This window comes from Mustela putorius, unplaced genomic scaffold, assembly GCF_011764305.1.
Source record: "Mustela putorius furo isolate JIRA1106 unplaced genomic scaffold, ASM1176430v1.1 tig00000743_pilon_pilon_pilon, whole genome shotgun sequence".
Lineage (NCBI taxonomy): Eukaryota > Metazoa > Chordata > Mammalia > Carnivora > Mustelidae > Mustela > Mustela putorius.
Genome location: NW_025421464.1, coordinates 5,083,122 through 5,109,961, shown reverse-complemented (window position 1 = coordinate 5,109,961; position 26,840 = coordinate 5,083,122). Strand labels below are relative to the sequence as shown.

The following is a 26,840-nucleotide window of genomic DNA, read 5'->3' as shown; positions in this document are numbered from 1 at the left end:
CATACCACTAGGTACTTCGATTTTGCTACCCTTCTTGAAAAGGAGAGTAGGATGAGCACTAAGGGACATATGACTTGTCCCATTAAGTTAATTTGGTCTTTCAAAATTAAAAAAGGCCCTAAAACTGTAAGGCCTTTTTAGGATTCAGAATAAAACTGGATCTTAGAATAATTATATGATCTCTTTTGAAAACATTCCTTTATTATGTCAAGTTCACAAAATTGTTTTTGAAATCCTAATGAACTTTACATCTTTACTATGGAATATTTTGTCACAAAGAAGTGAAGTATGACACAAACTGCTTTCATGCAGTCTCTGAGATTTATTGTTAAATGGAAAAGTTGGAGTTTAGTCCCTCTCTAATAATTTCTCAAACATATTTATGAATTTTGTGTGTATATACATACAAATACATAAATTCCTGGGAATGGATCTGCAAAGATTCATACAAAATTGTTAACTGTAGTTACTCCTTGTAAATAAGATTTATTTTCACTTAAAATAAACCAAACCTCAGGAATGTATTCATAAATGTGTAATTAAGAAAAAACGGTAGACTGAAAATGATAGAATTTTCAGAATCTGAAAAATACTGAGGCTGTAACCTTTGGTCTTGGCACCTCTCAGTGGTCCAGGATGGATAACTATAAGAGCAGTTGCCTGGGATAAAGTTAAGAAAAAAAAGTCTCTTATTTCCTCTTCATAATTGAGGTGGAAAAAAAAAAATCAGCCTAAACAATGTTAAACTTGCTGGAGAGCGCATGAACGCGATCTTAGCAAGACCCTAACCCTGTAACTAGTGTAATTTTGTGTTTCCTTTTTAGCTCCGGACCAAAATTTAACAGTGCCATCCGAGGAAAGATTGGGTTGCCTCATAGCATCAAATTAAGGTTTTTAAACATACTTCTGAATTGTTTAAATTGTTTTTCAAGGAACTAATGTGGTGTACCTGTTTGGGTAATTTCTGAAACTTTTTAACTTTGCAGCAGACGACGTTCCCGAAGCAAAAGTCCATTCAGAAAAGACAAGAGCCCTGTGAGGTAGCTGTTGTCCCTATTTTTTTTTCTTTTGGCACTTTCAGCTTTTATAAAGCTTTTGCAACTTATGCTGCTATTAAATTTATTAACATTTAATAATTTGGACTGTGTTAAATCAGTGTGGTTGTGTAAGTTTTCATTTTCGTTTCCTATAAGAATGGAGTAGTAACTACAGTGTTGAGATACAAGGTGGTATTACATGTGCTCTTAAATCCCTTTTAAATAAAAGTTAATGGTAACTATAGAAACTTGAAATAGACTTGCCTCTGCTTATCTTTCAAATTAATAAATTTTGAGTTATTAAAATTGCATCATGGGAAATTGATTGTAACAGACATGAGTTTCACTAATCTGACTCTATTAATTTCCAAAGTCTTAACCAAGTTGACTTGTTTCTGAGTAGTAGTAATCTTACGTTTGTGAGTTATTTTCTTCTTAAATGAAATGAGACTTACTTGTTAAGTCTATCATTTATGTTCATTCAAGGAAAGTTTTGATAAATGGCAGCACTGATACTCTTTCTGGCTTCCCTTAAAGGGCACCTTTTAACTTAGAGTTCATTATCTGTTATATTTGTTACTTGGTATATTTTAATTCTGGGATTTGATGAAAACCTTAATGATTTTAAAAGCTCTTTTTGTACCTACTGAGCGCTTTTTTTTTTTTTTTTTAACTCTTTTAATACTTACTCTTATAAGAAAATCCCCTTTTGGGGCGCCTACGTGGCTCAGTGGGTTAAAGCCTCTGCCTTCGGCTCAGCATGATCTCAGGGTCCTGGGATGGAGCCCCGCATTGGGCTCTCTGCTCAGCAGGGAGCCTGCTTCTTCCTCTCTCTGCCTGCTTCTCTGTCTACTTGTGATCTCTCTCTGCCAAATAAATAAATAAAATCTTAAAAGAAAATCCCCTTGTTTTCTGGATGTAGTCTAGCTTTGTACCTCCGTTTTATAGTTTAAAATTACTTGTTAATTTACCAAAGAAATGCACCAGAATTTTGTAGGTGGAAAAAGCACCTTCTTGAAAATGTCCAGAATGTGGATAAGAGCATGTTTGTGCTTTTATCCTTAGCTATTCACTTAGAACCTTAACCTTTAGTGGTGTTTTATAAGAAGTAACGTTAATAGGCACTTCATATAATTTGATCTCTTGTGCTCTTTTTACTTGGGCACTTTAATTTCCTCCATATAGTCAGAAGTGCTCTTGATTGTCAAGGCTATCTAAAAATGAATAAATTGAATTCCACTACTTGTATTTATTTAATTTCCTGCTTTTCATACTTGATTTGTAGATAGGTATGGTTTCTGTATTTTACAACCATCAAGAAACATTGCTTTGACTGTGCCTGGGTGGTTCAGTGGGTTAAGCCTCTGCCTTTGGCTCAGGTCATGATCTCAGGGTTCTGGGATCAAGCCCCGCATCTGGCTCTCTGCTCAGTAGGGAACCTGCTTCCCCTTCTTTCTCTGCTTGCTTCTCTGCCTGCTTGTGATCTGTCAAATAAATAAAATCTTTAAAAAAAAAGAAAAAGAAACATTGGTTTGTATACTGGGTTTATAGAGTCTTAGAAGACTGATTCGAATAGGGGCACCTGGGTGGCTCAGTTGTTAAGCTTCTGCCCTCGGCTCAGGTCATGATCCCAGGGTGCTGGGATCAAGCAAGCCCCTCCTTGGGCTCCCTGCTCTGAGGGAAGCCTGCTTCTCCCTCTCCCAGTACCTCTGCTTGTGTTCTCTTACAGTGTCTCTCTCTCTCTCAAATAAATTAATAAAATCTTTAAAAAAAAAAAAAGACTGATAGAATAAGCAACCAGGTCATGATTCTATATATGTCTCAATTTGTTAAAAATTCAGGGGAAAAATGAGAATAAAATAGTTCTTATCATCTCAGGTTAGTCATTTATGATTGTCAAACTTTATTTCACTTCATGGTTTTATGGTTTTGGACTATTCTGACATTGTAGCTAGTAAGTGGTTAAAGACTATTCTTAAACTCTAAGGCTCCAGATTGGTCTTTTACTAATTACCAATCTGGAGAAATTACCATTTGTAAGACTTGAGATGGCAATGGACTTTTGTTCTGATGTCATGTAAGATGCTAGCGGAAGAAACATTAGTGGTTATCTTGTTGAAGGAATGGGAGTCACATTGAATAATTTTATGGATATTTTGTATAAATCTTAGTGAAAATGGGTTTGCAAGGGACACCTGGGTGCCTCAGGCAATTGTTTCTCCCTCTCAGGTAGTGATCTCACCTCCTCAGTAGGTGGTGGGGAGTCTGTTCCCTCCCTCTGCCTCTTACCTTGCTTGTGCATGCTCTCTCTCTCTTCCTCACTCTCAAATAAATAAAATCTTGAAAGAAGAAAATGGGTTTGGGAATAATGATAAACTACTTGGAAAGTTTATTCTGTTTTCTGAAAATCATAAGGTTATTTTTAGAATAATTTATAAAAGTCCATTGTTTTGTACTTCCTGTTAGGGAACCTATTGATAATCTAACTCCTGAAGAAAGAGATGCAAGGACAGTTTTCTGCATGCAGCTGGCAGCAAGAATTAGGCCAAGGGATTTGGAAGAGTTTTTCTCTACAGTAGGAAAGGTAAGTTTTTAGTCTGTTTAGGGAGGTTGAATGAATGGGAATTGTGAACAAAATGTAATTGTCAGTGTGTTAGGTTAAATTAGAGAATATTTAAACACTGAATCTTTTAATTTAGTAGAATTCAGTTAGGGAAACTTTTGGGGGGACATTTCTATTTTGCTATTTTGCCTCCATTGGAATTTAATAGTGTTGGAATTAATAACTGTTAACCACACATTGATCAAAAGTAGAAAAAAAAACGAAGTGGACTGACATGTTCCCTTAGTTAAAACATTGGGGGCACCTGGCTAGTTCATTTGGATCATGGAACTCTTAACTCTGGTCACAAGTTCATGACCCACTATGGGTGTAGAGATTACTTAAAAGTAAATTTAAACCATGTAATCTGTTAAAAAACAATTTTTTTTTTAATGGTTTACAGTGGATGGTTGCATAAACAGAAGCTTATGTTACGTGTGTGTTTTGTTTTTAGGTTCGAGATGTGAGAATGATTTCTGATAGAAATTCAAGACGTTCCAAAGGAATTGCATATGTGGAGTTTGTTGATGTTAGCTCAGTGCCTCTAGCAATAGGATTAACTGGCCAACGTGTTTTAGGAGTGCCAATCATAGTACAAGCATCACAGGTAATCATTTGCTTGGTTAGGAATTTGATTAACAATTGTGTTAAGAAACCTGTTGCTTAGTATTACGTTATAGTGTCTTGGCATAATCATTAATTATTTGAGTTAGATGTTTTCAGAACAGCTTTTTTTTTCCTTAAACTTTCTTTTGGTTACTTTGATAATCGTATATTCTCAACTATCCTGTTTTAATACAAGGTTTAAATACCTATTTCATGAAAAAGATACGAGAACATGGTGTAGATATTTTTTTGATTTGTGATAATTTATTAATTGGGGGTAGAAAAACATTTAAAAACACATTTACTCTTTCAAATGGAATGATTTTGACATTTTTAATCAATTTAGTATTTTCAGTGTTTTGTAATACACCTGTGTAGGATTTTGTAAAGCGTTAAGAGTAGTTTGAGCAGCTTCTATTTCTACCATTTTTTAAAGGTAAAATGTTTTGAACTAATCTTGTGAATGTTTTCTGTTTAAAATTTCTTGTTTTTAATTCCTCTTTGCTGGTACTTTGTAGTAATCCTATACTGCCTTTGGGAAATGAAATTAGCATTAGTAACATTAGTGTGTTTAAATGTGGAAAAACTGAGATGTATTGTTTTATTACAAGAAAGCTTTTTTAGGATACCATTATTGATAATTTGTCACTGCTTGCTAGCTCAGGTGTTTTTTAAGTGGTGATTATAGGATTTAAAGAATATTTTCGAGCAACACATAATAAAATAGTCATTTTGATAGCTTTACAAACCACTGAAATAAGTAACTAACTCTTAAAATAATCTGGTTACTTCATCAAATTTTTTATATTCTAAAGTTAGGGGCAAGCCTTGGAACCAGATCTGACTTAAATTCCAGTTTTACTTACTGTTAATAAGCTGTATGTAACATTGGTCAAGTTCGTAGCTTTTGTCATATCTAAAAGATAATAGGTTGTTTAGTGTTTTCTAAAACACTTAATATTATTTATTATAACAGTGGGAAAATAATTGTTAGGAAATGGGAAAAATTACTTCCTTGAATCCTTGAGTCATTTCCTGCAAAGGAGGACAAATTTATTTCTATTTATTTATTTATTTTAAATTTTTTATTTGACACAGAGAGAGGGGGGGGGCACCAGCAGGGGGCGTGGAGAGGGAGAAGAGACTTCCCTCTGAGCAGGGAGCCTGATATGCAGCTTGATCCCAGGACCCTGAGGTCATGACCTGAGCCAAAGGCAGATATTTAACAACTGAGCCACCCAGGCGCCCTGGAGAATGAATTAAATGCATAGATAGTCATGAAGAGGGCTAGAGTCTTCAGATGAAAATGAGGGTTTTTTTTTTTTTTTTAAGATTTTATTTATTTGACAGAGGTCACAAGTAGGCAGAGAGGAGGAAGCAGGCTCCCTGCTGAGGGGATAGACCCCCCCCCCAATGTGGGGCTTGATCCCAGGACCCCGGGATCATGACCTGATCCAAAGAGAGAGGCTTGAACCTGCTGAGCCACCCAGGTGCCCCTAAAATGAGGTTTTGAGTTGATTTAACTTTAACCTCTTTTGGACATTGATACTCAAAATTCCTCAATCTGTTAATATGAAAAGGAACTTGTGGTAGAATATGAATTGATAACCATTACCTTTGAGAAAGACTTCCTTTCGAAAAAAATGACGGCTAAACTGAATGCTTTGCTCGATGTGATTTTATATTGACAAAAAAGCCCCTTTATGGCAGCCAGCCAGTTGGTGTGTACTGTACTTTGAGTAACCGTGATTTTGAGCATACGTTAATTTTGATGAACAATGAATGCCGTGAGACAGTCTTATTTTCCGCATTTAGTATGTCTGATATCAGGATGCATCTCATTTAGATGGCATAGTGTACTTTCAGGATTGATTTCATTTTACATATGAAATGGAGTGTATGATTGCTTTATATATGACTTAACGCGGGGCGCCTGGGTGGCTCAGTGGGTTAAGCCTCTGCCTTCAGCTCAGGTCATGATCTCAGGGTCCTGGGATCGAGTCCCGCATCGGGCTCTCTGCTCAGCAGGGAGCCCACTTCCCTCTCTCTCTCTCTCTGCCTGCCTCTCCATCTACTTGTGATTTCCTCTGTCAAATAAATAAAATCTTTATATATGACTTAACGCTTGTAAAACTTCAAAGTTTTTTATTGTGGCAAAATATCTATCTAAAGCTGGATAAAATACTGAAGATTTTTTTTTTAGAAAATTGGCATTTGAACCATTTTCTTAAAATTTTAATTTAGTGCTCTTAATCAATCACATGTAAATGGGGTATTTGTCCTGTTATGACTTAGTAAATTTAGTAATTTCATTACTAGCCTTTGATATTACTTGTCATTAAGCAAACCTAAAATGAATAGGATTTTACTATGATTAAAATGATTTGGATTAGGGGGCCTGGGTGGTTCAGTCATTAAGCATCTGCCTTCAGCTTGGGTCATGATCCCAGGGTCCTGGGATCAGGCCCTGCATCCAGGTTCCCTGATCCCTGGGAAGCCTGCTTTTCCCTCTCCCGCTCCCCCTGCTTGTGTCCCCTCTTGCTGTGTTTCTCTTGGTCAAATAATCAAAATCTTCAAAAAAAAAAAAAAAAAGTGGGGGGGTGCCTGGGTGGCTCAGTGGGTTAAGCCTCTGCTTTCAGCTTAGGTCATGCTCCCAGGGTCCTGGGATTGAGCCCCAAATCCTGCTCTCTTCTCAGCAGGGGGCCTGCTTCCCCCTCACCCTCTGCCTGCTTCTCTGTCTACTTGTGATCTCTCTCTGTCAAAAAAATAAATAAAATCTTAAAAAAAAAAAAAAGATTTGAGGGGTGCCTGGGTGGCTCAGTTGTTAAGCATCTGCCTTCCGCTCAGGTCATTATCCCAGCATCCTGGGATTAAGCCCCTCATCGGCTCCCGGCTCAGTGGGAAGCCTGCTTCTCCTTCTCCCTTTCCCTGCTTGTATTCCCTCTTTTTCTGTCATATAAATAAATAAAATCTCTAAAAAAATGATTTGAATTAGTGCTCTGTGATGTGCATTTTTTCTTACAACTTGCAGGCAGAAAAAAACAGAGCTGCAGCAATGGCGAACAATCTACAGAAGGGAAGTGCTGGACCTATGAGGCTTTATGTGGGCTCGTTACACTTTAACATAACTGAAGATATGCTTCGGGGAATCTTTGAGCCTTTTGGAAGGGTAAGTCCCATTATTTTCAATGATCCTTGATAGGTTCTTCTTACAATATAACTGCATAATAATTCTGTGTTTCTACTTTGTCATGTTTCAATGAGGTTTAATAGTAAGATGGGAAAGAGTGGTTCTGAGAGGGTTTTGTGGCATCTTAGATTAAGGTAGTATCTCTGAAAGAAGGATAACATTTGAAGATAAGAATCTTAGTGTTGTCATTCATAATGCTGCAGTGAAATGCATATAGTATTAGAAGCAATCACTTTTTTCCAAGTCAATATGAATGATGAGAGTTTCCGGTGCATTTGGAACGAGAGATTTTGTTTTCCTTAGTTGGGTCTTTGGGGGAAGGGGGGTTATTTATCTATCTATTTATTTATTTATTTTTAAAGATTTATTTATTTATTTATTTATTTGACAGAGATCTCAAGTAGGCAGAGAGGCAGGCAGAGAGAGGAAGGGAAGCAGGCTCCCTGCTGAGCAGAGAGCCCGATGTGGAGCTCGATCCCAGGACCTTGGGATCACAACCTGAGCTGAAGGCAGAGGCTTTAACCTACTGAGCCACCCAGGCACCCGGTTTTGTTTTTTTTTTTAAGTGTAATCTATCTCACCAATGTGGGTGCCCAAACTTATGGCCCCAAGGTCAAGAGTTGCATGATGTTCTGACTGAGCAAGCTAGGCACCCCCTGTTGATGTTCTTTGGATGCTTGTTTTTGGCCTTTCGGAACATTAAGGTATATGTACAGAACCTTTTCTCTATCTACTCAGTTAAGTAGTTAGACTTCGTGTTCACTTGGTCCTCATTTTATCATGACATTTTATTTTAGAATAAATGTTAATAATAGTGGGTTGTACTGTAGTTTAAAATATTCATTATGTGGCTGTGGATAAAAATGTTGGTAACTGTTAATACTGCATCCACTACTAATTTTCATTTCCCTTGGATATACTTTTTCACTATTTCCATTCAGCCCCTTTGTTAAACTGTTTAAAGAGTGCATAATGATAAAAGTTGGGTGTTGACTGTGGACTTTTTATTAAATTAAATTAGAAATGAGCGCACACTTCGCATACAAATCTTTTTTTTTTTTTTTGGTCAGTGACTACAAAGTTAGTGCATTCCTGAAATTACCGGACATGAAGAAATAGAGTACATCCATGCTGTATTTTAATTTTTTATGCTCTCTGTGTATGAACAGCTGTATTGAAATACTGGGGTATAGTACACAAACCATGAACTTCACCTGCTTCAAGTGAACAATTCATTGCCTTTTAAATGGCTATCCAGAGTTGTGCAGTGATCATCTGCATTCAGGGTTGATTTTATTCTTAAGATTTTTTAGAAGATTGATTTATTTGGGAGAAGCAGGGTTGGGGACAGAGGAGATAGTTTCAAGCAGATTGAGTGTGGAGTATGATGGAGGGCTTGATCTCTAAATCATGAAATCATGAGCTGAGCTGAAACCAGGAGTCAGGCACGTAACTGCCACCCAGGTGTCCCTGTTTGTAAGATTTTTATTTTATTTTTATTTTGTCTCTCTTGAATTTTTTATTTGTCAGAGAGTACGCATGCACACAAGCTGGGGGAATACAGTCTGAGGGAGAATCATGCTCCCCCTGAGCAAGGAGTCTGTGGGACTCCATCCCAGGACTTCGGGGTGGGATCATGACCTGAGCCAAAGGCAGATGCTTAACAGATTGAGTCACCCATGTGTCCCAAGATTTTTAAATAATGTTTACACCCACTATTTGACTTGAACTCAAAACCATGAGACCACGAATTGCATGGGCTATTGACTGAGCCAGCCAGGTGCCCTTGTTTTTAGTTATTCCAGCATCTTGGACAATTTGTCATGTCTGATATAATTGGGAATTTTGTGTTTTTAGCATAATGGAAAGAAAACAAAATGTTAATTTTCTAGCACCTGATTGTAGTTTACAAAGGATCTCTGGTTTTTAGTGTTGTGGGGTTTTTTGTTTTGTTTTGTTTTTCTTTCTTTTTATTTTTTATTTTTGATTTAACAGATAGGTATCACAAGTAGGCAGAAAGGTAGGCAGAGAGAGAGAGAGAGGAGGAAGTGGGTTCAGCTGAAGGCAGAGGCTTTAACCCACTGAGCCACCAGGCGCCCCTAGTGGTTTGTTTTTGAGGCAGAAAATTGTACTTTTTATTCTACAGTGCATAACTTCTTGTTTGAGAAGCATCTAGGCTTTCAGAAGTACTTTTGGAGATGGGTTGAGATGAATTGTTTTTGTTTTTAGGTGGGGAGACTTTAAATCATGTGTCAAGGAATAAAATGCTTTTGCTTCCTCCTTTGCAGTTACATAATAATTATTTTTATTTTTTAGATTGAAAGTATCCAGCTCATGATGGATAGTGAAACAGGTCGATCTAAGGGATATGGATTTATTACGGTAAGCAGTTACTATTGTTAACATTATGATATAAATTTTGATTGATTGAATGACTTAAGGTTTTAGACCAAAGTACTATAGTAATACTTTAGTTATTGATAGTGGGTAAAGGTGCTTGGTTCTTTTTTCAAATGGTTTAAAATAGTTTGTCTTCAGTAGGCATTTATATCAAATGTTGGTGCTTGCTTAGCCAGTTTTCTCTTACCGTGAATATAGTTAATTTATATAGCTAGTATCCACAAGATTGAAATTTATGACCCCATTATGAGGTTTTTTTGGTCTGTAATAGTTTTTGTGATGTTTCTGGCAGTTGAATGCAAGTGTCTTGATACTCTTTTTTTTTTTCATAAATGGGTTTTATTTTATTTTTAAAGATTTTATTTATTTATTTGACAGAGAGATCATAAGTAGACAGGCAGGCAGAGAGAGAGGAAGGAAGCAGGCTCCCTGCTGAGCAGAGAGCCCAATGTGGGGCTCAATCCCAGGACCCTGAGACCATGACCTGAGCCGAAAGCAGAGGCTTTAAACCACTGAGCCACCCAGGCGCCCCTGCTAGTAACTTTTTTTAAAAAAAAAAAAGATCTTTTTTGAGAGAGAAGAGGAGCAGGGGGAAGGGGGAGGGAAAAGGCGACTCCCTTATTAAGCAGGGAGCTCAATTTGGGACTCATTCATTCCCAAGAGTCCAGGATCATGACCTGCCCCTATTAAAAATATCTTTAATAAATGATACAAGGGGGGATAGGGAGGGAGACAACCCATAAGAGACTCTTAATCTCACAAAACAAACTGAGGGTTTTTGGGGAGAGGCGGGTAGGGAGAGGGTGGTTGGGTTTTGGACTTTGGGGAGGGTATGTGCTGTGGTGAGTGCTGTGAAGTGTGTAAACCTGGGGATTCACAGACCTGTACCCCTGGGGCTAATAGTTCATTATATGTTAATAAGAAAAAACAAATCTCTTTAATACCAACTATGTGTGAACTGTTTGCTATGATTTAGTTATCTATGTACAAAGCTTAGATTATTTTAATTTACATGGTTCTGCTGTGTGTTCATAAATGTTTTGTTAAGTGTCTAATTTTTTTTTCTCAGTAGAAAATGTTTTGAGTCATACTGATGAGATACTAAGCTGTGGGATTGCTGGGAGGTTGTTGTCATCATTGTGTCGTGTGTGTGTGTGTGTGTCCCGTTAAAAATGAGAATTAATGTGCAACTAAGTTTGTGTTTGCATCCTGGGCATCAAGAATTTCCATGATTTAAAGAAAATATTTTTATGATTTTATTGGCAATAAAATGACCCACAATTTTGTATTAATAACAGCTGAGTGAACTTTTAATTTTTCTGTTTAAAGATTTTGTTTAGTTATTTGACAGCAGAAGCAAAGGAAGCAGCCAGTAGAGGGAGAGGCAGGCTCCCTCCTGAGCATGGAGTCTGTTGTGGGACTCGATCCTAGGACTCTGGGATCATGACCTGAGGCTGAAGGCAGTGTACTTAATTAACTGAACCACCCAAGCACACCAATAGCTCTTTTTTTATGATAGGAAATAAAGCACCATTTTAGTTTATCTGAGCACATTAAAAAGAGTTTTGATTTGGGGAAAATTACTTTATTCATATGCTCTCTTACTAAGATTTCTTATTTCTGAATTTTGGTGTCATTTCGTAATACCTTGCTGTTTAAACCATCATATTAACAAAACGAATTTGAATGAGTTTGTGATCTGGTTATATTACTTAAAGCTAGAAATTCTACTTTCCCATCCATCCACTTGTATAATTATTGAATAGACTAGACTTAATAAGTAAGCTTACCTTAGGTGTATACATGAACTCACATACTGGACTTCACCTTTACCTCAATTACAGTTTTCTGATTCAGAATGTGCCAAGAAGGCTTTGGAACAGCTTAATGGATTTGAGTTAGCAGGAAGACCAATGAAAGTTGGTCATGTTACTGAACGTACTGATGCTTCTAGTGCTAGCTCATTCTTGGACAGTGATGAACTGGAAAGGACTGGAATTGACTTGGGAACAACTGGTCGTCTCCAATTAATGGCAAGACTTGCAGAAGGTAAGTTTTCACATGTGTTGTGAATGATTTATTGTGGATATGGTAATGAGTAATGAGTAAGGTAACCGACACAGACTCAGAAAATATTTTTTTTTACTTTGTGGTTGACCTTATTATTCTTTTTTTTTTTTTTTAAGATTTTATTTATTTATTTATTTATTTGACAGAGAGACAGATTACAAGTATGCAGAGAGGCAGGCAGAGAGAGAGAGAGGAGGAGGCAGGCTCCCTGCTGAGCAGAGAGCGGGCTCGATCCCAGGACCCTGGGATCATGATCTGAGCCGAAGGCAGAGGCTTTAAACCACTGAGCCACCCAGGTGCCCCTGACCTTATTATTCTTGGGTGGTAAATGCAATTTCATAGATGAGGCTACTTTAAAAAGTTCTAATGGAATCTACTTTGTGGTGGTGCCTTTTAAGTGCCATAGCATACATTACAGGATTCCTTTTGCTTTCTTAATGATATTTATATCCTCAGTTGCCCAGATTACAAGTCTTGCTTGTAAATACTTATAGTGAAGTAACTTTGGTAGTAGTAAGCACCCAGAAAATTGGGGTTTTCTACTCTTAACATAGTAAGGACTGTAAGATCTGATTTCTTTTACACAGGTACAGGTTTGCAGATTCCACCAGCAGCACAGCAGGCTCTACAAATGAGTGGCTCTTTGGCATTTGGTGCTGTGGCAGGTAGGAATTGAATCTTTTCTAATTTGAAATCGTTGTTTTTCACCTAATTCGAAAATTTGCCAAATTTTTGCATTTAAAAGGACTTACTGAGAATTCAATTCATCAAGTACTTTTTAGCCTGTAAATTTAAAGGAAATGGAAATACAGAATAGAATTATTCACTAATAATAATAGGCTATCAGGGCATTTTCTTGAACCCTACATACCATTTTTAGTTGGAATTACCTGTTAGACCTTTGTAAATCCATAACTTTCCTTAAATACTAAAATGTATATTGTTTTCAAGAAATGTTTCTTTGTAATGTTTGAGTTGAGAAAACTATTAGGGACCTTTAAATCAAGCTTTATGTAAAATAATTAACAATACCAAGAGTGCTTTCATCTAAACAGTACATGGTATTTTGAGATTTTCAGTTAGGGGAATGGGAACTCATGAACAGGGCCGGAAAATAGAGAAGCAATGGTCTATTGTAGTTGTGTAACAGGAGCTTTGGTTTATGATAAACACTGTTTTCGTTTGGCTTAAGTTCCTCAAATTTCCTTTTATAAACCTTGATGCTAATCAAAACCTGTCAGCCAGGGTAGCATTTAATTTTGAAATATTGAAGAACTTGCTTTTAGAACATGTAAGAAGAACCATTTGTATTTTGGACCTTGGAAAACAGAAAATCTATATCCCATGAAAGTATGGCACTTTGTATTATGAATACTATCTACAAAGTGAGACTCTGTAAATGACAGTTTGTAAGTTTAAGACCACAGTACTGCATCTGAATATACATAAATGTCCATGATTGATTCATGGACCTCTTTATGTAGTTGAGTGATTTATAATTTCCATTTAAATCAAAAGCTTATTAATTAAAGGACAGAATCATTTATGATTGATTAATGATTTCCATTTAAATCAAAAGCTTATTAATTAAAGGAGAGAATCTTTCTGCTTTTTATTTTGTTATTAAGAGAGAAGGGCCTTTTCATTGTTTCCCTTTTAGTGGATGTCCCCACTTTTTGTAACTTGAGAAAATCTGCCTTTTCTGTTTTTGTGTTTCTCCTGTCAGATTCTATTATTTATTTTGAAATCTGATAGGTATTTATAAAACTTTTGACAGAACCAGGGTGCCTGGGTGGCTAGTGGGTTAAGCATTGGTCTCTTGATTTCAGTCAGGTCATGATCTCAGGGTCGTGACATCATGCCCACATCATAGATTCTGCATAGGGCAATGGAGTCTGCTTGAGATGCTTTCCCCTTCTCCCTCTGCTGGTATAGCACTTAAACTGTCTCTCCCTCTCTTTCTCTCAAATAAGTGAATCTTTTTTTTTATAAAACCATACTTGCTTGTCTTTATGGGGAAAAATCATAACCATTAATGGACTTCTGTGTTTTGAGTCGCTGGAAAACTCCCCAATTATCACTGAATTGTTTTGACTCTATAAACAAGTATTAGACATTTAATTGCTTGAGTCACCAAATAGCCAAAGAATGTCACTTGGTTTAATCAAGGACATTAAGGAACCCATCCCTTCCAGAAATGTAACTCAGTCTATGCTTTTAAACTTGCTATTCAGGGGCACCTGGGTGGCTTACTCGTTAAGCATCTGTCTTTGGCTCAGGTCCTAATCTGGCCGTCCAGGGATGGAGCCCCATAATGGACATCCTGCTCAGCAGGGAGCCTGCTTCTGCCTCTCCAGCTGCCCCATGCTTGTGTTCTCTCCTTTGCTTTCTCTGTCTATAATAAATAAAGTCTTTACGTCAATAAATAGACTTGCTGTTTAATCTGAAAACTAACCTTATATTGCTTCCCATTGTTCAGATCATTCCTTTAATAATTTTAGAAAATGCTGACTGTTTATCATATTCTAGTTATTTCACTAGAGGGTAGTGAATATTTGTCTGCTGTCTTTGGGGATTTGGTGTAGTAACATAGGGTTTGTTTCTCAACAATCTTATGTTATATCCTGGGTGCGGTATCAAATATGTTGATTTGATGTTCTTCATAAACAGTATCTTCACCTAATTGAAGATTTTTGAAAATTAGATATTATAACTATCCTTAGCCATTATTTCTCAATGCATAATGTATGGCTACACCTTCTTGGGCACATTTACTGTGCAGTTCGTAGTTAAGGTGGGCTGATTGTGATCAACTAGAATTCTGTAAAGGTGCATGTGGATTGGCTGAGAAGCCAGTTATCTGTATTTGTTATATTCACCCTTACTAGTGTTTATTGAGATGATTATAAAGTTTGATTCTTTCTTCTTACGATTCCCATAGATTGTTATCGCTACTGAATTAATAATCTCTCAATTTTTAGGTAAATATTTACATTAACTTTGGTATCTTTCTCCTGATAGTCATCATTTAAAATCTTACCTCTTGTTGAAATGCTATAAATTGCTTTTCAGTGTGTCCAAAGCCCTTTCTCCTAAGTTCTTTAAAGCTGTTTTTTTAAAACCAAGGGTGAGTCTTTACTCTATCCACTTTATTTTAGAAATTTAAGTTGTTCCTAAAGTAGAGTCCTTATCTTTATGAATCCTTTACTTTGTTTCCTAACTTGTTACAAATGACCTTTAAAATCAATTTTGAAATCTTGATAGGGATTTACATACCCTTAAAATAGTGTGGTTTTTTTTTTTTTTTTTTTTAAGTTTTCATTTATTCAAGTAAATTCTACATCCACTGTGGGGCTTGAACTCAAAACCCTGAGATCAAGAGTCCTGTGCTCTTCCGACTGAGGCAGCCAGGCATCCCTTATGGTAGATTTTTTTCCCTATTATATGGAAAGAAAAGACAAATTGTGTTATAAAGTTTGACAGTCATATCTTCACGTTCCTTCAGTATATACCAGTTACATTTCTTTTTTTTTTTTTTTTTTTAAGATTTTATTTATTTATTTGACAGAGAGAAATCACAAGTAGATGGAGAGGCAGGCAGAGAGGGGGGGGGGGAAGCAGGCTCCCTGCTGAGCAGAGAGCCCGACGTGGGACTCAATATATACCAGTTACCATTTCTTGAACTCCCTCAGATACCAGTTTTGAGCCCCTAGGACCCAAGTATATTTTATCTCAGCATAACTTGGGGTGCTGATTCCTTTCAGTTATTGCCCCACCTTTTGAGATTCTATTTTTAAGCAATGTCTGCGTCCATTGAGGGGATTGAACTCATAACCCTGAGTTGGAGTTGCACTGTCTACTGAGCAAGCAGGTGTCATTTTTGCCCATTTAAAATTTTTTTTTCTGTACTCAGGAAGACACCTAGATGATGATGATAACGTGTTACAGTTAAATCACATGTTAATAAAAATTAGTTACTGGATCTAAATAATTTTTATGTTATGTATTTTCATAGTTTTTAACTTCAAGATAGCACAGTGACTTTTTTTTTTTTTTTAACATTTGCTGCTGTTTTCAGTGCTAAGCAGCTTTCTGTTAACTTCACTTCCCCTGGAGAATTTAATGATTATATGGGGAAATACACTGGTAAACATCCCCCTTATTCTTATTTTTGATAGTGACTAGATGATTGAATTCTTCTTGTATTTCATAGATTATAGTGATCTTGGTTAAAATTTATTTCTGCTTCATTAAATTTCCATACTATGCCAGGAAACCAGATCTGATTAAACTGTCATCTTCTCGCTAGAGTTGAATATCCCAAGTACTTGGAATTGAATTCTCAAGATCAGGGTTTTCATGGATTTTCTGACCGGTGTGCTTCCCTTTCCCCATTTCCCATTATTCCCATGTGAAGAGTAGTATGTGGAATACATAGGAGATGTGGTAGAGTACTAGGAGTAGGAGGACAGAGGCATAAGAAGTTTTCTAGGATAGGAGGAAAGACACAAAGGCCCCAAAGCCTTGTCAATGAGGAATGGGGAAGGAGGTTTGGCTGCCAGGTTTTACTAGAAGTTTATTTTGATAAACCCTGCTATGTAGTCCTCTTTTATTAATGCTTTCCTGACATTTACCCTGTTAGTTGAGGCTCTTCATTGTTCCTGCACTGAGCTGTAGAATTCTCTTTTGTTATAGATTTGCAAACAAGACTTTCTCAACAGACTGAAGGTGAGTTGAGCTTTTTATTTGTCTTTGAAATAGATGTCATTGTAGCAAGACATAGTTATTATATCACTTGTTACATTTTGGATTTTTTTAAAGAATGACATATGGTGTATATATATTAAGCCATCAATTAATGTACATTTCAGTTGGCTTAATCCAAACCATAACAGTTCCGAGGAACAAAATTAAAATGTCTGTGCATGTGCATTTGTTGCTTAGTTTGGCATTATCTTTAGTTTTGTATGTTTATCTTTGTGTTCTGATTGTTTTGTGTAGAAGTCAGAAAATGGAATTTGTTGTTTCAGCACATAAATCTTTCAGGAGTCTGAACTTAATTAACGTAAGGTTAAGGACTCTAACTTCAGTGATTTGTATTAACAGTACCAAGCAATGAGGCAGTTAGCCAGAACTAAATTGCATGCATATTTCAAAGATTGAAATAATTATTTCTAAAGTAGGCTATTTTATCTTGTTTTTGATTGCCAAATCTCTGCCATTTGTTTATAGTATTTTGCTGTTGAGCTAATTCAGTATCCCATCTTTCATAGGTTGTACTTAAAAGTTGTTTAGGAGAATGATTCTATATGATAATGTCTACCATGTTCCGTGATAGGAATTAAATGTGTATTTTAATTTTTTTCCAGTAAGTGAGACAGTTAACACTCAATTCTTTTTGCAACAGATTTTAAAAAGTTTAAGTAGTGGATTTTTCTATTCGCTATATTTCTGTGCTGAATTCATTGTGTTCTGCATTCATCTAGGTGGAGCTGGAATGTTCCTATCACATATTTTCTAAATTTATGTCCTAATTCATTTAAGAAAATGAAAAAAAAATAAAGTAGTTCTCAGTTTTATAATAAGCTAGTGTTTATTTTCAAGAATATTTCCATTTGTTTATGATAAAGTACACGATGGGTCTCATTTTTATATTCATTATAACATAAGCATGGTTACATCTTCACCCTTTCTGAATGGAATAGGACATGTTAGCTTTATTAAGCATTTATATTTTCATGCAAAGCTTCATGCAAGAATAAACTTGTTTATTGAAGTAATAAAGTAATAAAGGGGCAAAAAGCACTTTTGTAATTATAACAAGTAATCATTTTTTATGATGCATTTCATGCATGGCCCTAATTTTTATTCAGTGGAATAATATCTGATATTTCCTCAGGTGATTGTTAATTTTAATTACCATAATTTCTAATGCACTGTTTTATCCTTAGCTTTGTTTGTTGTTATATATTGGAATGAAATTTGGTCAAATATATTGATTACGGTGAGTTCTGTAACAGCTACTGGTAATGTTTTGTGAATCCCATACAAAAGCAATGGGGGAACTGTTTTGGACAGTGCTCTCATTTCAAACCTAAAACCAGTATGGGTTTTAAATGTTGCTCCTGGATATTAGTGTCTTAGTAGTATAATAACATATATGGTATTTTTAGTGTTTCTTGTGCTGTGACCTAGTCATTTAAAAAATACTCATTTGATTTTGAAATAGGGTTTATATTCCTGGATTTAAATTTTAAATGGATGGTTTTCTGCATCTTCTCTGTTAAACAGTCCTTTTATAATGTTTATTTAAAAGAAAATACGTAACTATATTCATGGGCAAAAACAGAAGACGGTATTTTCATCGTTCCCTGCTTCTTAGGGTATAAACTCAAGCAGTTCGATAAAATCAATCTTCTATTTTATCCTTTGCCTTTCTGGATTGATTTTTAAATTTGTCTAATTGAAAGAGTTTAGATTACACCTAAAGGTTAATTTTCCTTTTAAAAATAAAATTTCCAACTGAAGATTGGCTATTTCAAATGTTCAGTTGTTTCAGTTTTCTGGCAACTCCAGTTGGGTACCATTAGATACTTTGATAGCATTATTAAGCAAATTAGGGAAGTGACTTGACTATCCTAGTTTCCCAGTTGGGATTTAGAGGGGTTTTTGGTTTTATTACATTCATCAGGGCTGTTCTGATGCATTTTCCATGAAGCTAATTTCTCTCTCTCTCTCTCTTTTTTTTTTTTTTTTTTCTATTTTTTTAGCTTCAGCTTTAGCTGCAGCTGCCTCTGTTCAGCCTCTTGCAACACAGTGTTTCCAACTTTCTAACATGTTTAACCCTCAAACGTAAGTAATATACTTTGGTCAAGTTGAAAATGGGGTATATAGGGGTGCCTGGGTGGCTCATTGGGTTAAATCTTCTGCCTTTGGCTCAGATCATGATCCCAGCGTCCGGAGATTGAGCCCTGCATCGGGCTCTCTGCTCAGCAGGGAGCCTGCTTCCCCCCTCTCTCTGCTTGCCTCTTTGCCTTCTTATGATCTCTATCTGATAAATAAATAAAAACTTAAAAAGAAAAAGAAAAGGGGGTATATGTACCATTGACACTTGAACAGTGTGAGGATTACAGGTGCAGATCCCTGCTTGCACAGTCAAAAAAAATCTGTGTAAATTTTTACTTCCTCTAAAACTTAACTGCTGGCAGCCTACTGTTGACTGAAATCCTTATAGTAACATAAACAGTTGATAAACATATATCTTATATGTTAAATATCTTCTGTACTGCATTCTTACATTAAGCTAAAGAATAGAAAATCTTAAAAAAAAAAAAAAGAATAGAAAACCTTAAAGAGTAACTACATTTATAGTACTGTATAGGTGGACTTACGCAGTTGAAAGCCATCTTGTACTGTGAAAGTATTAATATTCAGCTTTTCTAAGTTAACATTCCAGAGGCTTCAATGTATTTTACATTTCAAATAGTAAGCAACAGTTTTCATCCTTTCTTAGGGTATTTTAATAACCTTCTTGCTAAATTTGGGTGTGTTTGTAAGATTGGAATCGATGTAAAAGGTATACAGATGTTGTTTATCAGTTATATCTAAGTATTTTTCTCAGAAGTTTTCTATCAGTGTTTATCACTTGTAATTTTACATACAATGTGCTTGCATTAGTGTCAGGCTCATAATAGTTGTTAAACACTACACCTTATGCTATGCTCACTGTAGCTTACCATTTGTCACCATAGACGGCTGTTACAGTATCATTGATACTGTATTGATATTCCCTATCCTGTACTCTTCATCATTGTGGAAGTACTGTGTTCATAACTGAAAGCTTGTATGTCCCATTCCGCTTCACCTATTTTACCCATCCCTACAACGTCCTCCCCTCCGGCAGTTACCGTTTTGTTCTCTATGGGTGTGCTTTTGCTTGTTTCGTTTGTTCATTTGTATTTGTGTTTATTTTTTTTTTTTTTTTTTTTAAAGATTTTATTTATTTATTTGACAGAGAGAAATCACAAGTAGATGGAGAGTCCTAATGCTTAGGCACAGTGATTAGAATGCCATTTATTTATCAGTCCATACTCTTCTGTTTTGTTTAATGAATCGTATTTGTAATACATTCTGAGGTAAATGAAGATAACCTCTTCAGTTGATTTGATAAATGAACCATTACATGTTATGAAACATTGTTTTATATACAGTAGTTTGTCACATGCTCTTCGCATTGTTTATAGTCATGGTTTACCATAGAGAGCAAGCTTTGGATTCTTGTTTTCTTTTGGTAACACCAGATTCTTTTTTTTTTTTTTTAAGATTTTATTTATTGTCAGAGAGGGAGTATGAGAGTGTGAGCACAAGCAGGGGGGAGTGGCAGGCAAGAAGCAGACTCTACTTAGCAGTGAGTCTGCTTCTCCCTTCCCCTCTGTAATCTCTCTCACTTTCAGTCTCTCTCAAATAAAATCTTAAAAAAAAAAAAAAAAAAAACAAAGAAGGAAGCAGTCTCCTCAACTGAGCAAGGAGCCAGCCTGATGTTGAACTCGATCCTAGGACCCTGGGATGGTGACCTGAGCTGAAGGCAGACACTTAACTGATAAAGCCTCCCAGGTGTCCAGATAATATCAAAATCTTTTTTTTTTTTTTTTAAGCTTTGTCTGGCTAATGTTAAACTGTTGGTGTACATACATATTATTTGCTGTATGTCCATAACTACTTTAAATGTTAATTTAGAGTTAAGAAATTCATAATCTAGGATGTTTGGGTGGCTCAGTTGGTAATTATCTGACTTGGCTAAGGTCATGGTCTCAGGTTCCTGGGATCAAGCCTGGTATGTTGGACTCCTGGGATAAGTGGGAAGTCTGCTTCTCTGTCTCCCTCTGACCCTCCCCATGCTTGTGTGCACACCTGGGCACCAGCTCTCTCAAAGTCTTTTAAAAAATTCATTAAACTTTGTTCTAAACAGTGCCTTAAATCCTGATTATTTTCTCCAATGCACTACACTCCTAACATCAATTTTTAAATTAGTTAAGTGAATTCATACTTGACTTATTTTTATACAGATGAATATGTAACTTTTAAAACTTTGAATGGTGTCTAATAGACCTTAATACTTGTCTCTTAACAGAGAAGAAGAAGTTGGATGGGATACAGAGATTAAGGATGATGTGATTGAAGAATGTAATAAACATGGAGGAGTTATTCATATTTATGTTGACAAAAATTCAGCTCAGGTATTTTTTTCCCCCTCTAAAGCCAGAAAAGTTTAATCTGCCCTTTATGCACCTCATCTCAGGTGGTCGATATTAATAAAGATAGGATGTTTTACTCTTTTATGACTTAGCCTTCATACATGTACTTGGGACATACCACCGCTGTCCCAGGAAGTTTTTGTTTTTTTTTTTAATTCTGATAAATTTTAACATAGTGACTAAATATATATTCCCCAACATAAGGACACTCCTCTAATAATAAGATTAGATCAGACCATAGTGTGGCAATGTTGTTGGTAGTGTTGAAAGTTTGCCATGAAATTCTGGCATCTTCATTCTTTAGCTGCTTTCAAGTCATAGAAAAAAAGAACACAACAAGTTCAGGGAGGGTAAATTAATTTCATTAAATTTCTAGGTGTCCATACTAGCTAATGCAAAAGTATTTGATTATAGAGCTCTGAGGTGTTTTTTTATTTACAGGAAATTTGGAAAAATTGTATACATCCCTTATCTTTTTATATTTCAGGGCAACGTGTATGTGAAGTGCCCATCAATTGCTGCAGCCATTGCTGCTGTCAATGCATTGCATGGCAGGTGGTTTGCTGGTGAGTTTCATCTGTTTTTCTGCGTGATTATTATGAAGGATGTAATTTAAGTGAAAATGCTAAACCCTCGTATCTGCTTCTTTCAACAGGTAAAATGATAACAGCAGCATATGTACCTCTTCCAACTTATCACAACCTCTTCCCTGATTCTATGACAGCAACACAACTACTGGTTCCAAGTAGACGATGAAGGAAGATATAGTCCCTTATGTACATAGCTTTTTTTCTTTCTTGAGAATTCATCTTGAGTTATCTTTTATTTAGATAAAAATAAAGAGGCAAGGGTCTACTGTCATTTGTATACAATTCCTGTTACCTTGAAAAAATAAAAATGTTAACAGGAATGCAGTGTGCTCATTATCCCTAACTAGCAAATCCCACTGTATACAAAGCTGTTCTCTTGTTCTGCCTTTTAAATGTACATGTAGAAATTTACATTAAGGATCTATAGGAATAGCTCTAGGGGGGGAACAGATGTGCTTAATGTAAAAAGGCAGACAGGGATGTAATTATGTTTTTAATGTTTCAGAAGCCTAACTTTTTACACAGCAGTTACATTACACGTTTCACTAATGTTGATACTTGGCTAATGGTTTAGCAGAGGTTTCTGGAGTACACATTTAGTGTATGGAAATTCAAGACAGCTAAAGGGCTGTTTGATTAACATCTCATCTTGCATCGTGATCAATTCGCAAGAAAAGGAGTTTTCAAGATTACATTTCTGGATGCTATCTTTTCAATTAATGTATCTGTAAAAGTTTCTTTGTAAATATTATGTGTTCTGATGTGTCTAAGATTCCAAACAAAATGATCCCTGCATTTCCTCAAGATGTTTAGTGACAGTCTGGTAAGCAGAGCAGTCTGAGCAAGAAATAGGAAATGCAGAAATAGGTTTTGTCTGGTTGCATATAATCTTTGCTCTTTTTAAGCTCTGTGAGCTCTGAAATATATTTTTGGGTTACTTAGTGTGTTTGACAAGACAGCTTGATATTTCTATCAAACAAATGACTTTCATATTGCAACAACCTTTGTAAGAACCACTCAAATAAAATTCTCTTAAAAAGGCCACAAGAAATCTTCATTTTTGAAATGTTTTGAAGTCATAGAAACTTGAACGTAGAATATTAGTTTCTTTGACTTTTAGTAGTTATTCAAGACTTCCTTCTTGGGGAAATTGCATAGTGTGCAGAGAGTTTGGGAAGATTGTTGCCCAAACAACAAAAAAAAGTTGTTTTGTACATTTCTCCATTTCACCATATTTTAGCATTTTACTATTTAGGGTAATGAATCAAAACCTTAGGGATTTTCCAACAAGAAAATGAAATTTATTTAGCCCTTAAACCTGGGTATTCTTAAGTCTCTACTATGTTAGGTCATCTCTGAAAAAATGTTTCACTATTTAAATACCAAAATGGTTAAAAGTTGAAACATTTAACTGATTTTCCCAAACTGATTGAGCTGCATGTTATTTTATTAAGGAATTGAGCTTTAAGTGTATTAGGCAACAAGCCATTTATATTCTGAACTCTGCTTCGAGGTTTTGTATCTACCTTGAACCTTTGAATAGGCCATGTTGCTCCTGATGGAATGATTAACTTCCAGTATTGATTTCCTCACCTGCTGCTTTCTACTCTATTGATTTATTAGTGGTAAGGCACAAATTTTATAGGTTTATTCATTTGTGAAAATAATCAGTTGAATCTGGAGGCATCACGATTTTATACCAACCAATCCTTTCTGATGGATACTGAAAATTACATAATTGCTTCAGTTACTGAACCTAAAGAAAATTTTCAAGATGCAAGTTTATTTTTCAACAATAGGCAGCAGTGTTTTGGGGGGCAGACTTACTACTTTAACAGTTTTTTCTTTCCCAAAGTATCTTCATAATTAAATTTTTTATTCTTGATTGATATTCTATCTGCTTTGTTCTGTCCATTACTTCCTGGGGAGCTGGGGCAGCAAACTTAATTATAATCTCATGTTAAAAAGAGGTGGTGTTAAAACATTTCCCTACTGCCACAGAATAAAATTTGGGTTGTAAATGATACTAAAGCAAATGTGGTACAAGTAATCTGAGTAGTGTGACAAAGTAGTTTATGTGAATTCAAAGTGAATGTTCGAAGTAATCCATTCCTGAGACAGCATCCCACACTGGAAAAGCTAGCTGCTGTAGCTATTTTGGTAGTGTCCTTATGACCCCCCCAAATAATGCCAGTGTATTTTTGTTTTTGTTTTTTTAAAGAATTTGACAGACACACAGAGGGAACAAAAGCAGTGGGAGAGGGTGAAGCCGGCTTCCTGCTGAGCAGGAGCCTGTTTTGGGGATAGTGGGGCTATATCCCGGGACCCCCGGATCATAACCCAAGCTGAAGGCAGAGGCTTTAACCCACTGAGCCACCCAGGCTCCCCTGCACTGTAGTTTCTTATGTCCATCATTATGTTACCATTTTCCTTGAGGGGCAATTCAGTTCAAAGCAAAGTCTGTCAAGGGCTGTGTGGCTGGAGTATGGGAGAGGTGCTTGGCCTTATTACAAAGAACCGATTTTATGAGCCCAATTAACTGAAATGTGTGTATATAGAAGGGGGTCATTTTATAAAATAGACCTACTCCTGTATAGTTGGTTAGAAAATTGGGAGGTTTATGACATTAAGTTACATTGTGTCAGTTTGTTGAATTTGATTTCCAGTGGATGATTTGTTTTTCTGAAGTCTGCACAAAATCTGAAGGATAATTTTTGAAGCATAACTTTGGAAATTAGACTTGGGTTAACACTACCTTGTGCAGTGCAATCTTGAGGAAATCTAGACTTAGTTTTTCACCTTTAAAATGGTGAGAACAGGGGCACCTGGATGGCTTAGTGGGTTAAAGCCTCTGCCTTCGGGGCGCCTGGGTGGCTCAGTGGGTTAAGCCGCTGCCTTCGGCTCAGGTCATGATCTCAGGGTCCTGGGATCGAGTTCCGCATTGGGCTCTCTGCTCGGCAGGGAGTCTGCTTCCTCCTCTCTCTCTCTCTGCCTGCCTCTCTGCCTACTTGTGATCTCTCTGTCAAATAAATAAAATCTTAAAAAACAAAAAACAACCCTACTTTATAAAAAAAAAAAAAATAAAAAGCCTCTGCCTTCGGCTCAGGTCCTGATCCCAGGGTCTTGGGATAGAACCCCACATTGCTCTCTGCTCATCGGGGAGCCTGTCCCCCATCCCCGCCTGCCTCTCTACCTCCTTGTGATCTGTCAAATAAATAAATCTTTAAAATGGTGAGAACAGCATCAACCTTATGGGGTTGAATAGTAGTTTATTAGAATCCACAGTAAGTTCCAGGCATGGATTTTGGATTAACAGGATTTAAGAAACAGACCACAAACCTACTCATTGGCCCGCCTTTCTCTAAGATGGGTTATAGGTGGAAAGTGAAGAAAAAAATGCCTTTAACACACTCCGACTACTCAAAGACTTGTTTTATTATAGTACATGAGCTGGGACTGATGAGAAGGGGTAGCTGAACTGGGCAACCATTGCTCTGATTAGCATCGGATGCCCATCCCGATGGCCATGAACGTGCCAAATGTGCCGCCACTCTGCATCATGGTTTTCCCGATTCCGCCCATCAGCTCCCGACCCCGCATTCCGATCCTAAAAGAGGAGGAAACGAAGATGGGGCCAACTGGGAACAAAAATACAAGAAATGGCATTAACTGCCCTTTTCCAATTTGTTTTCCTAGTAAATTACTCTTGAAGCCTGCCAAGACATTATCTTCCCACCTGAGGTGGGTAATAACTAAGAAAACAATGCATCAGGGTCTATAAGGGTATTCTGATGAATATTCTATGACCTGCCTTCAGTTTGTGGGAGGCAACTGATGCAAAGTAGATTGAGACACTAATTTTTTGTTTTGCTTTTACCTCCAGGATATAATCTATGTATAAAACATCCATACGCTCCAATAAAGACATTTGTCTTTCTGATGGTTTCCCGGTTTAAAGCAATGATTGTGACGATCTGTGTTCATGCCTCAGCTCTGCAATTTACAGGCTGTGCTAACTCTGAAATGGGGATCATAACCACGGGATTGTTGTGAGAACACATGCAGCATTTAGACCAGTGATTCACACTGGGTAAGTGCTCAGTAAATGGTAACTTACACTGTGGAAAAGGAATAATTACTACACGTGCAAATGACATTTAGGGTGTAGATTTAGAGTTTATCTGCTTCGTATCTATATCTTGTTTGCCGGACAGTAAAATTGCTCAACTTAGTTTCACGATGCGCAATTAGAAATAAAAATAGCACGACAGTAGCAACAACCATTTATTGAGCACTTAATATATGCCACATTCTCTGGTACGTGTGCTCGGATTAGATCCTTACAACTCTATGAGGTAGATGTTACTGACCTCTTTCCACACTTAAGGAAACCCAGACTCCAACGTGCTTAAGATTACAGAAGGAGTAGAGTCAGAATTTCTGACTTTCAGTTTGAGTCAGAACTCGTATTCTCAAACGCCGAGGCTTCCAACCTTTCCTTGCAGACTGAAGGTGAGTAGGAAATCTGTCTCGCTCGTTAAAGGACAGCAAGGTAACTGAAACGAAGTAGGCTCTATCCAGGCTGCCGGCCAAGAGGCGCGGGACGGGCAGGTCCGGTAGTCCCGCCCAGAGATCACCGCCCGCGCCCCTCACCTGAGACAGGAAAAGGTGCCGAAGAGCGCCCCGGCCGCCATGCCCACTGCGCAGCCCATCACAAAGCCCATCTTCACGCGGTCGAAGCAGCTCGGCTGGGACTGCCCGTAGGGCCCCACGGCCACCGGCATCTGCGGGGTTCGAAGGTTAGGGGAGTGTGGGCCTAGCCGCCGGCCCCGAGTAGGGCGGGGGCCGGAGGGGGAGGGGTGGGGAGCGGATCCAAGGGTTCGGGGAAGTCCAGGGAGGAAAATAAGTGTGTAACCCGACCTCATCACCCTCTTAGTGTTCGGGTCCCCGCGCCGCGGTGCCCCCCACCTCACCTCGTTCGCGGGTTCGGTCGCTCAGCTCTACGTCTCACACAGAACGCGAGGCGGAGCGCGCCCGCGACCGGAGGAACTGTTTCCGGGGCGCGGAGCAGAACTTCCGGGAGCCCGTAGC

General features: G+C 37.1%; 2 protein-coding genes across 11 annotated transcripts in view; one reads left to right on the top strand and one right to left on the bottom strand.

Annotated features, from left to right (window-relative positions):
* RBM39 (RNA binding motif protein 39) overlaps positions 1-22,793 on the top strand; it is a 31,774-nt gene extending 8,981 nt beyond the window's left edge. For 5 of the 10 annotated variants that reach the window (XM_004746518.3, XM_045084136.1, XM_045084137.1 and 2 more), the window contains 12 exons: positions 987-1,040; positions 3,504-3,621; positions 4,094-4,246; positions 7,277-7,414; positions 9,752-9,817; positions 11,680-11,884; positions 12,493-12,570; positions 16,583-16,633; positions 18,676-18,757; positions 21,036-21,141; positions 21,647-21,725; positions 21,815-22,793. In XM_004746518.3, the coding sequence (XP_004746575.1) occupies positions 987-1,040; positions 3,504-3,621; positions 4,094-4,246; positions 7,277-7,414; positions 9,752-9,817; positions 11,680-11,884; positions 12,493-12,570; positions 16,583-16,633; positions 18,676-18,757; positions 21,036-21,141; positions 21,647-21,725; positions 21,815-21,915 (1,231 nt within the window). In that variant the 3' untranslated portion in view covers positions 21,916-22,793. Of the gene's footprint in view, positions 1-824; positions 891-986; positions 1,041-3,503; positions 3,622-4,093; positions 4,247-7,276; positions 7,415-9,751; positions 9,818-11,679; positions 11,885-12,492; positions 12,571-16,582; positions 16,634-18,675; positions 18,758-21,035; positions 21,142-21,646; positions 21,726-21,814 lie in introns of all 10 variants that reach the window. The other 5 variants (XM_045084135.1, XM_045084134.1, XM_004746516.3 and 2 more) reach the window with 3 other exon arrangements.
* Positions 22,794-25,166: 2,373 nt separating this feature from the next.
* Positions 25,167-26,828, bottom strand: ROMO1 (reactive oxygen species modulator 1). The gene is made up of 3 exons (XM_004746527.2): positions 26,723-26,828; positions 26,403-26,533; positions 25,167-25,356 (listed from the first exon to the last, which is right to left on the bottom strand). Exons 2-3 carry the CDS (start codon positions 26,531-26,533, stop codon positions 25,248-25,250), a joined length of 240 nt encoding a protein of 79 aa, XP_004746584.1. The 5' UTR covers positions 26,723-26,828; the 3' UTR covers positions 25,167-25,247.
* Positions 26,829-26,840: the final 12 nt, after the last annotated feature.